Source organism: Bufo gargarizans, chromosome 4 (genome assembly GCF_014858855.1).
Source record: "Bufo gargarizans isolate SCDJY-AF-19 chromosome 4, ASM1485885v1, whole genome shotgun sequence".
NCBI lineage: Eukaryota > Metazoa > Chordata > Amphibia > Anura > Bufonidae > Bufo > Bufo gargarizans.
This window is the reverse complement of record NC_058083.1, coordinates 466,198,604-466,212,717: the sequence shown is the minus strand read 5'-3', so window position 1 is coordinate 466,212,717 and position 14,114 is coordinate 466,198,604. Positions and strand designations below refer to the sequence as shown.

The 14,114-nt window shown below is 45.6% G+C and overlaps 1 protein-coding gene across 1 annotated transcript in view; it reads right to left on the bottom strand.

The window, feature by feature from the left end:
- The window catches only part of ISM1 (isthmin 1), a 55,877-nt gene extending 47,273 nt beyond the window's left edge, over positions 1-8,604 (bottom strand). Inside the window, exon 1 of the mRNA XM_044292218.1 lies at positions 7,918-8,604. Within this exon, the coding sequence (XP_044148153.1) occupies positions 7,918-8,034 (117 nt within the window). The 5' untranslated portion in view covers positions 8,035-8,604. The remainder of the gene's footprint in view (positions 1-7,917) is intronic.
- Between the last annotated feature and the right edge of the window lie 5,510 nt (positions 8,605-14,114).

Sequence of the window (14,114 nt, the reverse complement as noted above, 5' to 3'; positions counted from 1 at the left end):
TCTCTTAGAGCTCATGCACACGAACGTATTTTCTTTCCGTGTCCGTTCCGTTTTTTTTGCGGACCATATACGGAACCATTTATTTAAATGGGTACGCAAAAAAAAAAAAAAAAAACACACGGAAGTTACTCCGTGTGCATTCCGTTCCGTAAAAAAATAGAACATGTCCTATTATTGTCCACATTACGGACAAGGAAAGGACTGTTCTACTAGGGGCCAGCTGTTCTGTTCCGCAAAATATGGAATGCACACAGACATCATCTGTATTTCTTGCGGATCGCAAAATACATACGATCATGTGCATGAGGCCTTATGAGAAGTCCCCTGTAGGCTCCACATGAAACTTCTTATAATACCAAGGGTAAGCTCCACAGCCCATAATGATTTGATGGTGGTTGTAATCATGGGCCATGTTGACATGGTGCTAAATCAAGGAAAAATTATTCTGGTTTTCTGGTAGAGAAACTCCCCAGAAGTACAGTAAAATGTAAGAGAAAGTAGTTTTCCGAACGCTCTTTCCCACACTATGGAAGTCAGTAGCATGCCCCTATCTGTGGTGGGTTCCCAGGAGAAAGGAAGATCGTATCAAAATCTGCAGGATATTCATACTACACCATATAAGAACCCACATCTTGCAGGACTTCAAGAAGTACATTCAATCTTGATAACATTTGGCATATGTCATTTAAACTTCGGTCAGTTGCTCCTCAGCAATCAGACTGGCTGGTAACTGATGAGAAAGTGGTTGTTGCCAAGGAGCAACCGAACAAATTTCAAATGACATTTAGTCCTTTATAAAGGGCTATTTCATCACACATACCCCAATTACATGGTCTGTTTGCCAGGGAGCATGTGAGGAAGACCTGCGGTAAAGAGCTGATTTTCGCCATTTTGCATTAAATGGCTGGAAAAAATTGCAGATAGTCTGTCTTTGAGGGTTACAGCTCAAAAAGGCCCATAGAGGTGTTAAGTCCTTACAGTTGCAAGAAAAAGTATGTGAACCCTTTGGAATGATATGGATTTCTGCACAAATTGGTCATAAAATGTGATCTGATCTTCATCTAAGTCCCAACAATAGACAATCACAGTCTGCTTAAACTAATAACACACAAAGAATTAAATGTTACCATGTTTTTATTGAACACACCATGTAAACATTCACAGTGCAGGTAGAAAAAGTATGTGAACCCTTGGATTCAATAAATGGTTAAACATCCTTTGGCAGCAATAACTTCAACCAAACGTTTCCTGTAGTTGCAGATCAGACTGTGCACAACGGTCAGGAGTAATTCTTGACCAATCCTCTTTACAGAACAGTTTCAGTTCAGCAATATTCTTGGGATGTCTGGTGTGAATCGCTTTCTTGAGGTCATGCCACAGCATCTCAATCGGGTTGAGGTCAGGACTCTGACTGGGCCACTCCAGAAGGCGCATTTTCTCTGTTTAGGCCATTCTGTTGTTGATTTACTTCTATGCTTTGGGTCGTTGTCCTGTTGCAACACCCATCTTCTGTTCAGCTTCAGCTGGTGGACAGATGGCCTTAAGTTCTCCTGCAAAATGTCTTAATAAACTTGGGAATTCATTTTTCCTTCGATGATAGCAATCCATACAGGACCTGACGCAGCAAAGCAGCCCCAAACCATGATGCCCCCACCACCATACTTCACAGTTGGGATGAGGTTTTGATGTTGAAACAACTGAACTTTGGTTTCATCTGTCCACAGAATATTTTGCCAGTACTGCTGTGGAACATCCAGGTGCTCTTGTGCAAACTGTAAACATGCAGCAATGTTTTTTTTGGACAGCAGTGGCTTCCTATGTGGTATCCTCCCATGAAATCCATTCTTGTTTAGTGTTTTACATATCATAGATTCGCTAACAGGGATGTTAGCATATGCCAGAGACTTTTGTAAGTCTTTAGCTGACACTCTAGGATTCTTCTTCACCTCATTGAGCAGTCTGCGCTGTGCTCTTGCAGTAATCTTTACAGGACAGCCACTCCTAGGGAGAGTAGCAGCAGTGCTGAACTTTCTCCATTTATAGACAATTTGTCTTACCGTGGACTGATGAACAGCAAGGCTTTTGGAGATACTTTTATAACCCTTTCCAGCTTTATGCAAGTCAACAATTCTTAATCGTAGGTCTTCTGAGAGCTCTTTTGTGCGAGGCATCATTCACATCAGGCAATGCTTCTTGTGAAAAGCAAATCCAGAACTGGTGTGTGTTTTTTATAGGGCAGGGTAGCTGAAACCAACACCTCCAATCTCATCTTATTGATTGGACTCCAGTTGGCTGACACCTCACTCCAATTAGCTCTTGGAGATGTTATTAGTCTAGGGGTTCACATACTTTTTCCACCTGCACTGTGAATGTTTACATGGTGTGTTCAATAAAAACATGGTAACATTTAATTCTTTGTGTGTTATTAGTTTAAGCAGACTGTGATTGTCTATTGTTGTGACTTAGAGGAAGATCAGATCACATTTTATGACCAATTTGTGCAGAAATCCATATCATTCCAAAGGGTTCACATACTTTTTCTTGCAACTGTATATGCCACATGAAAAGGGATAGTCCAGGCAATCCCTTTAAGAATGGAGAGTGCTCATGGCCAGATTCTTTCCTCATACCAAACAGACTCATTACAAGGTGCTGGCCGTTCATTACATGGTTGCACAGTCAGTGGACATTTAGCTCCCGTGCAGTATGCTTCTTGATTGTGTCCCAATCCGTATGCAGTTTCAAAGGTAACACTTTGTATTTGAAATGAGAAATTAAATTCTATTTAAAGGGTTATCCTGGAAAAGATAATGATGACTTATCCTCAGGATAGATCATTATTATTTCATTGGTGAGGGTCCGAGTACCGGGATCCCAGCCGATCAGTTGTTTCAGCAGCTTTCCAAGCACAGCGCCGTTACGTTGTATAGTGGCAGTGCTTGGAATTGTGGCTCAGCCCCGTTGAATTGAGTGGGGCTGAGCTGCAACTAAGCCATGTGACTAATGTACAGTGACGTCACTGGCCTAGAAAGAGGCTGCGGCGCTCATGGGAGCTCCAGGCCTCTTCTAACAGATGATCGGCGGGTATCCCTAGTGGTGAACTCCCACAGATCTGATACTGATGACCTATCCTGAGGATAGGTTATCAATAGCTTTTCCCAGATAACCCCTTTAATCTTCAGAATTGCAATACCATAGTCGGCACTGAGCAATGAACTGGGAATGGATTAAACCCATAGAAGATTTTAGCATCCTTGGGATTATCCAATTTCTCAAAACCCCCACACATGTGCCAGGCCCCTCACCGGTAATATACTTACCCGGCTCCGCTCCTGGTCCCTGCACCTCCGCTGCTACTTCTCACTATACACGGATGAAAACATCCGATGTCGGGGGGGGGGGGGGTGGGGGGGTAGCAGCGGAGGTGCAGGGACCAGGAGCGGAGCCGGGAGTGGGGTAAGTATATTACCGGTGAGGGGCCTGGCACATGTGAGGGGGGGGGGGGTTGAAAAATTGGATAACCCCTTTAAAATAAAGGGAATGAAAGGAGGCACCTCTACTCTGCCCATCAGCATCCATGAAGACAGTGGTATCTGTGCGGACATTGTACCAAAAACTTCATCAGTTTATGGTGGAACATAAATCTCTGAAATGACCTAATACTTCTCTATATACTGAGCAGCAACAACATCTGATTTTTTTGTAAGACCCATAAAACGTTGATACAGGATTATGTACATTAATGTGCAGAAGTTTAAGGCAGGTGTGGGGGGAAATGCTGCAAAAAAAGAATGCTTTCAAAAATAGAAGTGTTAATAGTTTAAATGTAAATTTATTCTGCAGCAGGACAACCACTCCAAACATACAGCCAATGTAATTAAGAACTATCCTCGGTGTAAGGAAGAACAAGGAATCCCGGAAGTGATGACATGGTCTCCAAAGAGCCTTGATCTCAATATCATCAAGTCTGCCTGGGATTAGATGAAGAGACAGAAGGATTTGAGTAAGCCTACATCCACAGAAGATCTGTGATTAGTTCTCCAAGATGTTTGGAATAAGGCTACTTTCACACTAGCGTTTTTTGCGGATCCGTCATGGATCTGCAAAAACGCTTCCGTTCCAATAATACAATCGCATGCATCCGTCATGAACGGATCCGGTTGTATTATGTCTTCTATAGCCATGACGGATCTGTCTTGAACACCATTGAAAGTCAATGGGGGACGGATCCATTTTGTATTGTGACAGAGAAAACGGATCCGTCCCCATTGACTTACATTGTGTGCCAGGGCAGATCCGTCTCCCTCCGCACCACATCGCGGACAGAAAAACGTTGCAGGCAGCGGTTTGGTGTCCGCCTCCAGAGCGGAATGGTGACTGAACGGAGGCAAACTGATTCATTCTGAGCGGATCCTTTTCCATCCAGAATGCATAAGGTGATCCGTTTTTGACCGCGTGTAAGAGCCCTGAACGGATCTCACAAACGGAAAACCAAAACGCTAGTGTGAAAGTAGCCTAAGCTCCTTACGGAGTTCCTTCAAAAACTGTGCGCAAGTGTACCTACAAAAACTTATGTTGTTTTGAAGACAAAGGCAGGTCACACCAAATATTGACTTGATTTAGATTTCTTTATTCACTTTGCATTTAATTAATTGATAAAAATAAACTATTAAAACTTCTATTTTTGAAATCATTGTTACTTAGCTGCATATTGTCCACACCTGCCTACAACTTTTGCACAGTATATACAGTATGTATATATGATGGACCTTATATTTATCATTACAATTTACGGTACAGTTATAGAGCCAAAACCGTTTACTTGAAAGGACTCGAGGAGATAGAATTACAAGACTGAAGCTTTCAAACCCTTTTACATTGAAGAGTATAATTTAAACCATTCAGTACTATAGGGAAGATTTTCAAGTTGAAGTTTTTAGGAATGTCAGGGTGTATTGGAGTAGATATAGTATATACCAAGAGCAGCATTCAAGTTTCAGGAGGTGGGGGGGGTTGACTTTCTAATAATAATCTGCTTTACTGTTAGGAGAATGCTGCCTAAAGGTCAAGACCCTGAGGTCGCCTTGGTATGGCTGATCTAGAAGAGCATGGACTTTAAGAACCATCGTCAGATTATATTTTTATAGCTATGTTTTCTATGTAAAGTCTTCTAATCTTTGCAGTCTTGTATATTTGCATCTTTATTCTGTACTGTTTATGTGCCATAAACTTTTTGACCTATGGTGCCCAGGAGTCACCGGTGTTTAGGGTGATCATGTATGAGACAACAAGCTGGACCTAGATCCAGTAATACCCATCATATGTACAGTACATTGCTCATGTTCTAACATGGAGACAAGGGGTGACCATGTTACACTTTCACTGGCATCTAAGCAGTGAAGTCGCGCTCCAGAGTTTTTGTTTTCTAATTTCTCAATGCTTTGCTGTCACCCATTTCTTCTGGTTATCTTTCAAGATTGAGGACCCTTAGGTTAGGGGTCTTCAACCTGTGGTTCTTCTACGCTTCTTAAAGTTAGAACACCCATCACGACCAGAGAGTCATAGGTTGAATGCCACCTCCTTACATTATAGACATGTTAGAAGAGGTTATTGAAAGGTTGCATGAGAACAGATCCCTAGGAATTGCTAAGACAATAGGGATGAGGTGTCCTCATGAGAAGAGTGTCCCATCTGTTGGCTTTACTAGGAGATTTATGAACATATGAATGAAGGAGCTTCAATAAAATCAATAGGAGTGTAATGCCAATTAGCATCAGTACTTGAAACTTTCTAGCAAGGCTTTTATTTTGGGTGGAAGCTCAGATCAAAGAGCTACCACCAACAATGTCTTGACATATCAGATGATTGTGAAAGGTTCACAAAGCATCATTGAGTCATTATACATTTGGTCCAGTAGGGGGTACAGTGAAAAAGGGTCTCTAAACATCTGCCAAATATTATAATCCAAAATAACTAAAGATACAGGCACATGTCCTCAAGACAACAGAATGAGCATACAGGGTGCAGCCATGGTTGCCAACCATCCAAAAATAATTCCTGGACAGTCCGGAAAAAGAGGACATCCTTTTTTCACTAGAGGTGTCCATGATTTTTTTGAGGCTGGTAGTACTTCAGCAGATCACAGTGACTGTAAATATTTTATGGCTCACACTAAATACTGGTAATGAGTTCTTATCAGTCTATTGAGCTACAGACATCTATTGCTTATAGTCTTTATCATTCATTATGGTTTTCAAATTTGTCCATACATTTTTTTGGCTTTTCTGGACTTTTGGATAAGATGTCCAAAGAAAAATAAACATTCAAAACTGGGTGCAGCTATTTTGTATAACAGTTCTAGAAATAGGATCTACATTGCTTTCTAGATCAGTGTAAAGGTAACACAAGAGATGAGCACACAGTAGTAGCTGAACCTCGCTGTGTGCGCCTTTCAACTTCCTCGCTACAATTGCTTCAACATGTGTTCAGAGTGAATGGGAAGGGGGAGGACGTGCACATATACCCGATACGCTGAAACAAGGCTATATAGTCAAAAGTCAGGGACTACTTGCCCAAGGTTCAATCCCTTATCAAGAGTATGAGAAATCTGACTCTTCAGGTATCAAGAATTGGCATCTATCACCTCAATGTCAAGCTGATGGGGATACAGCATAAACATTTTCATCCAATCCACTTTAGATAGACATTACAATCCTAAATACTGTATTCCAACCACCACACTAGAAGATCTTCAATGTGTATTCTGGATCTAGTATTGAAGATCGTCATCTCAGCTCATATCTACAGTTTTCAACAGTAGAAAATAGGACCAAGTTCTGGAACAACACACATTAATCTGATGCCAACTTTTCCAGTGTTTCACTGTGAGGTTTTTCTAAGATACATGGGATGAATATTACTTTTGGGCCATCTCCGTGCAGAAGATAGTTCTTTCCTATAGAAATTAAATGTAGTATCTAGATGTTCTGATGGTTTGGGTAATGGGTTTTGTAAAGTGCTAGTAATATATAGACTACCCACCAGGATATTTGTTACACTACAGAGCAGATGTCACTACTTCATGGCTGACCTGCAGCAGATTTCTAGATATATCATCTCCTCAAGATTTACCCATTCGTTGCTTATGGTGACGGTAAAATAACAGTTCCACATTACAAGACAGATTTTGGGTTTGTGTAGAAGGATCTGCCAAGGTATATTTTCAGCGGGGAATCTTCGATAACCCATAGAGGAAATTATTCTTGTCTCTGATAACCTTATTTGTGGTTGTACATAAGACTGGATCTAAATCTTAACCTCAAAGCTTTGCCCAATCCATACAGTCCAACAAAGTCGGTTCTGCTACACAACTTTAGTAGGGGATCTTCTCTACTTCTGTGATCAGACCCCTGAATCCAAGCATTGATCACAAAGCTAACCACATCTCCCTGGCTCAGGCTGGCATTAGTACACTGGTTTTTATGCCAGGTCTATCGTACTGGTCACCAAAGATGGATTGCCTTGTACCTGCAACATACCACCAAGTATCTGCCAAAGCAACAATTAGGAAATTACACAATATACCAGCATAATAATAATCATATATTTACACAAAAACTGAACCTCACACAGGCAGATCCTTCACAACCCCAAGAGATGTTAAGAGTAGGGATTATGCAGAATTGTGATGATGGAGGCTTGATCATAATAAAATACATGTCAGATGTCAATCACAATGCATGGCCTATGGCCATGGACAATATTCTCTATTCCAACCCATAAGAACTACACCAAGTAGCAGAGCTGGATCTGGTTTGTAGTAAGTTTACCTGCAGAACTAGGTACTGATATAAAGTTATGCAGAGGGTTCCTGACAAAGGACACAGTCAGCTCTGCTGGGCAGTGCCCTGCTCTCACCTGGTGCTGGCTGCTGACATTGGCAGGGCTGGCAGGGCTCCCTCTCAGCACAGTGATGTGCAGTGTGAGCAGCACAAGTCCCAGCAGCAGCAGGAGCTCCGCTGCCAGCCGCACCATCCTCTTGATGCGTCCAGTTTTCAGTGCCCGCTCGCTGGGGCCAGCTGAGCCCCCGTTCTCCGGGTCCAGGGGCGCCGGCTGGGTGGAGGAGCCGCCGCCAGCACCGCCGCCACCACCGCAGCAGCAGCAGCAGCACTTGGGAGCCACTGCGGGACAGGAAGGAACAAAGCCCCAGGGAAAGCTTCAGGAGAGGGAGGAGGAGGTGAGTCGGGGTCTCCCCAAGCCGAGGGTGGAGGCAGATCAGCAGCGGAGCTCCAGATTCAACATGGGCTGCACCCCACGACGCCCGTATCCCCAGGTGTGCAGTACCGCGGTCCACCAGCTCCAGCGCGGGGGTCGCTGTGCAGCTCGGTGCAGGAGGTTAGGACACTGTTCGGCTCCCAGCTGGCTGCACCGCATCCATCCCGCACGAGTCCATCCGCTCGCCTACCTGCCGCACGTAAAAAAGTTCCCCGTGCAGCACAGCGCCCTCCTCCGGTCAGCTGGCCCCGTCCCCACTACTACTAGTACTACTACTCCTCCTCGGCTCTGCCAGTCTGTCCGCACAGGCGCCCAGCGTGTCAAATGGTGTTTATAGTGCAGTCCCCGGGCTGCAGTGTGTGTTCCCCCTCCCCCTGTCATTACCCTCCCCTCCGCTCAGTCAGGGACAGTTTACAAACAGCCTCCCTTCTCCTCGGCACAGGAGTAGGATGCTGCCGCCTCTCACAGCCCTGTATGGCGGCCGGGGGGTGGACAGGGTCAGGGAAAGCCTCACATGTCTGCAGTGTAATGGGGGATGCACTCAGCTGCTGCAGAACCTCTCTATTAGGCCCCCTTCACACGGGCATCGCGGGGGTGCGTTCAGGGAGCACGCAATTTCAGTCAGTTTTGACTTCCATTGCGTTCCATTGTTCAGTTTTTCAGGCGCAAGTGAAATGCGTTTTGCACGCGCGTGAGAAAAAACTAAATGTGGTACCCAGACCCGAACCCGGACTTCTTCACTGAAGTTCGGGTTTGGGATCAGTGTTCTGTAGATTTTAATTTTTTTCATTATAGCAACACAGATTTTCTTTGAAAATAATTAGATGTGAGGTTCATGTTGATTTTGCTGCAGAATACCTACTGTCATCCATCTTAGGCTACTTTCACACTTGCGGCAGTGTGATCCGGCGGGCAGTTCTGTTGTCGGAACTGCCCGCCGGATCCGCCGATTTGGATGTGACTGAAAGCATTTGTGAGACGGATCCGGATGCGTATCCGTCTCACAAATGCATTGCAAGAACAGATCCGTCTCTCCGCTTGTCATGCGGACAGTCGGATCCGTCTTGTATTTTTTTTCCACCTTTTTTTCAGTATGTGCAGGCCGGAAAGACGGATCCGGCATTCCGGTATTTTGAATGCTGGATCCGGCACTAATACATTCCTATGGGGAAAAATGCCGGATCCAGCAAGTGTTCAGTTTTTTTCTCCGGAGAGAAAATCGTAGCATGCTACGGTTTTCTCTTTTGCCTGATCAGTCAAAACGACTGAACTGAAGACATCCTGATGCATCCTGAACGGATTACTCTCCATTCCGAATGCATGGGGATATGCCTGATCAGTTATTTTCCGGTATAGAGCCCCTGTGACTGAACTCCGTGCCGGAAAACAAAAACGCTAGTGTGATGTTAAATGCATAGTTCAAAGACTTTTCACCGCAAGCATTGTCAGTGCCAGTGCGCAGTGTGTTTGCAAAAGGGGAGGGACATTGAAATGCACCTTTGTCTTTAACCCCTTCACGACTGCCATACGGCACCTTTGTCTTTAACCCTTTCTACCCCAAGCCAGTTTTCACCTTTCTGCCCAGGCCATTTTTTGCAAATCTAACATGTGTCACTTTCTGTGGTAATAACTTTGGACCACTTTTATTTATCCAAGCCATTCAGAGATTGTTTTCTCGTGACACATTGTACTTCATGATAGTCATAAATTTGAGTCAATATATTTCACCTTTATTTATGAAAAAAATCCCAAATTTACCAAAAATGTTGAAAAATTCTCAATTTTTGAAATTTCAATTTCTCTGCTTTCAAAACAGAAAGTGATACTTTATAAAATATTTATTACTTAACACTCCCCATATACCTACTTTATGTTGGCATCATTTTGTAAATGTCATTTTATTTTTTTAGAACGTTAGAAGGCTTAGAATTTTAGAAGCAATTCTTAAAATTTTTAATAAAAATTGCCAAAACCCACTTTTTAAGGACCAGTTCAGGTCTGAAGTCACTTTGTGGGGCCTACATAGTTGATACCCCCAGATTTTCCATTTTAATAAATTTTTTTCTTTAACACATCGAGGGTTAACAGCCAAACAAAAAGCTCAATATTTATTACTCTGATTCTGCGATTTACAGAAACTCCCCACATGTGGTCGTAAACTGATGTAAGGGCACATGGTAGGGCGCAGAAGGAAAGGAGCGCAGTATGGTTTTTGGAAGGCAGATTTTGCTGGACTGGTTTTTAGATGCCATGTACCATTTTAAGCCCCCCTGATGCACCCTTAGAGCTGTTTCACACGAGCGAGTCCATTGTGGGAATCACTCTCCGTGTGAGTGTGATCCTCCGCTCTGGGCTTGCAGGAGCGCACGGCATTATCATGATTTATAATGCTATGTGTCTCTGCATGGCCTTTTTTCCACAGAATCATAGTGACATAAAGCTATCAGTATGATTCTGTAGAAATAAGGTCAAGCAGAGACACATAGCATTATAAATCATGATAATGCCATGCGCTCCTGCAAGCCCAGAACGGAGGATTACACTCACACACGGAGCGTGATTCCCGCAATGGATTAGCTCGTGTGAAACAGCCCTTACAGTAGAAACTCCCAAAAAGTGACCCCATTTTGGAAACTAGGGGATAAGGTGACAGTTTTATTGGTACTATTTTGGGGTACATATGATTTTTTATTGCTCTATATTAGGTTTTTTGTGAGGCAAGGTAACCAAAAAATGGTTGTTTTGGCACCGTTTTTTATTTTATTTTTTACAACATTCATCTGACAGGGTAGATCATGTGCTATTTTTATAGAGCAGGTTGTTACGGACGCAATGATATCAAATATGTCTACTTTCTTTGTTTGTTTCAGTTTTACAAAATAGAGCATCTTTATCTCTATTTTCTGTACGGCTTATTTTTTATTTATTTTTCTGCCGATCGTCTTGTGCAGGGGCTGATTTTTTGCAGGAAGAGTTGCCTTTTTTATTGGTACCATTTTTGGGTACATATGATATTTTGATCATCCATTACTACATTTTATGGGGCAAGGTGACCATAAAATTGGTAATTTTGGTACATTTTTTATTTTTTCCAGCGTTCACCTGAGGGGTTAGGTCATATGGTATTTTTATAGAGCAGATTGTTACGTACGTGGCAATACCTAATATATATTTTTTTTCTTATTTATTTAGGTTTTACACAATAGCATTTTTGAAACAAAAAAATGATGTTTTAGTGTCTCCATAGTCTGAGAGCCATAGCTTTTTTTTTTTTTGACCAATTGCCTTAGGTAGGGTCTCCTTTTATGCAGGATGAGGTGACGGTTTAAATGGTACTATTTGGGGGGGGGGGCATATGCCTTTTTGATCGTTTGGTGTTGCAATTTATGTGATGTAAAGTGACAAAAATAGTTTTTTGGGCACAGTTTTTTTTCATTTTTTTTATTGTAATGCATTGCCTGTTAGTGTATTACACAGAGTAAGGCCTCATGTACACGACCGTGCTGTTTTTAGCGGAGCGCAAACCGCGGATCTGCAAAAAAACGGAAGCCGTCCATGTGCCTTCCGCAATTTGCGGAACGGGCGGCCCATTGTAGACATGCCTATTCTTGTCCGCAAAACGGACAAGAATAGAACATGCTATAATTTTTTTGCGGGGCCTTGGAACAGAGCAACGGAGGCGGACATGCAGGACTTTTAGTCCGGCGGCCTTTCGCGTGCACTGCCGTACTGCGCCGGAGCGCCGCCCCGTCCTGATTATAGTCAATGGGGACGGAGCGGCGGTCCGGCAGCAAGGCAAAACAGCGCAAGGACGGATCCGACAGGGTGAACAGACTGTCGGATCCGTCCTGCCGCAAGTGTGAAAGTGCCCTTAGCCCACTTCACCTCAAAGTCATAAGTATGGCCGGACTAGGGCGCAGCTAGGGGGAGGCCAGCATGATTAGGGTTGGTTGTGAGGGTCAAGGAGGTTAGGGGTTAAGAGTTTTGAATGGGTAGTTAGCTGAGGGGTGTGTTGCTTAGGGAGGGAGGGGTTCGAGGGGCCATTTATAGGGGTGTTGTGAGGTGAAGGGGGCCATTTTGTGAGCTGAGAAAAACCTGACAGGATGTCTCAGACTCTGACCGTGGACGATATGCTGGCCAGGCTCAGGGAGGCATCGGCGGAGCGGGGCCATGAATGGTTAAGCTCCCAGATGGCCGGCATACTAAGGGGGGAGGAGGCGGGACCTGTTAGCTCGCCGCCGGAAGCAAGACGTATGCAGCGGGTACAGCCACCGGCGCACCTGAGTCCCAGTGAGACCCCCCCTCCCGTGCGGCGCCGCGTCAGGAGCCCCTCCGGGGACCCTCCGCCACGGGGGGATGCAGGGCAGTCTACAGCCTCGTCCTTCCGGCGTGGTAGGAATCCGTGTGGCAGGCGGCACCCAGCGCAGGGCAGGAGGGCCCTCCCCCTGCCCTCTCCGGCGAGCATCGAGGGATCTGGAGCGGGAACGGCGGGATCCTCACCTGCTAGTAGGGTCAGGAGGCCTGTTCAGCGAGGGATGGATCGGCGGCAGGTGGCACACGAGGCTGCGCAGCAGGAAGATGCTGGGGAGCGCAGGCCTCAGGAAGAAGTGGTGCCGGGAAGATCTGCGTCTCTCCAGCGCCCCCTGGTGGACAGAAGAGAGGAAGGGAGCGCACCCAGCATGGAGTCTGCTGGGGTGCAGAGTGTCAGCGTCTGTCAAGTCCCAAGACGGAGTGCGGTGGCCCAGATGGATGACGGACGTCAGGATGCAGAAAGTTACGCTGCGGGGTTCACAGCGCCCGGGCAGCAAGGTGAGAACCTGTGGGGATCCCTGAATTCGCTGTTTAGTGCCCAAGGGGGGAGCGGGGTTGGGGGGGGGTCAAGGAGAGTTAGTTGGCGGTTTGGGACAGTTGCTGGGTAGCCTGGCGGGGTTGGGTAATGCGGGTAGGCCCCCATTGCAGGGATGGGGGGTCGGGGCAGAGAGCGTCGGTGGGGCTGGCGAAGTGGCATCGCGGGATAGTGGGGCGGTTTCTGTACAGACGCAGGCAGGGGTGAAGAGGTGGGGGAGAAGGTCGGGGATGGGGCTCAGGGCGAGGTGTATGTGTGTCTTGAGGGGCTGTTAGGGGCGCATTTGAAGCAGGAGATAAAGGATAGGATCTGGAAAGGGGAATACGTGGAGATTTTTTTCTCTCCTCCCGCTGGAACGGTTTAATCTAGATAGAGAGCGGAAGGACGAGAAGAGGAAGGATGAGGATGAGAAGCGGCAGTACAGATTGATACCGCGTACTTTTGGGAATTGGTTGCAGGCGTTTGCAATCTTGGCGAGCGTGATAGGGGAGAAGAATCCGGAGTGCTGCTCGACGTTGTTCTGTTACATGGATGCGATAGGGGAAGCTTACCGTGTTTATGGTGGGATCGGATGGTTACGGTACGACGAGCAGTTTCGGCAGGGGAAGGCGGTCCGCCCAAATATGCGGTGGGACCATAAGGATATTGGATTATGGATGAGGGTGACGGCGCCGGGGAGGCAGGTGCAGCCCTTTCAGGGGGAGGCAGGGGGGTCTGGGCAATTTACCTTGGCGTCCGCGTCCGCAAAGGGACAGTGTTTTCTGTTTAACGAGGGGGGATGTAAGTTTGCCGCAAAGTGTAGATTCAAACATGAATGTGCCAATTGCGGTGGGAATCATGGGGCTAACAGGTGTTTTAAGGGGGGTAGACAGAAGGGGGATGCAGAGGGTGGTTGAAAAGGGTCGGACGCCGGTGCGGGTGGAAAGGATGGGTCCGTTCTTAGATAGATATCCTAACTGGGAGGTGGCTGGAGTGGTTGCGGGTGGGGTTTACG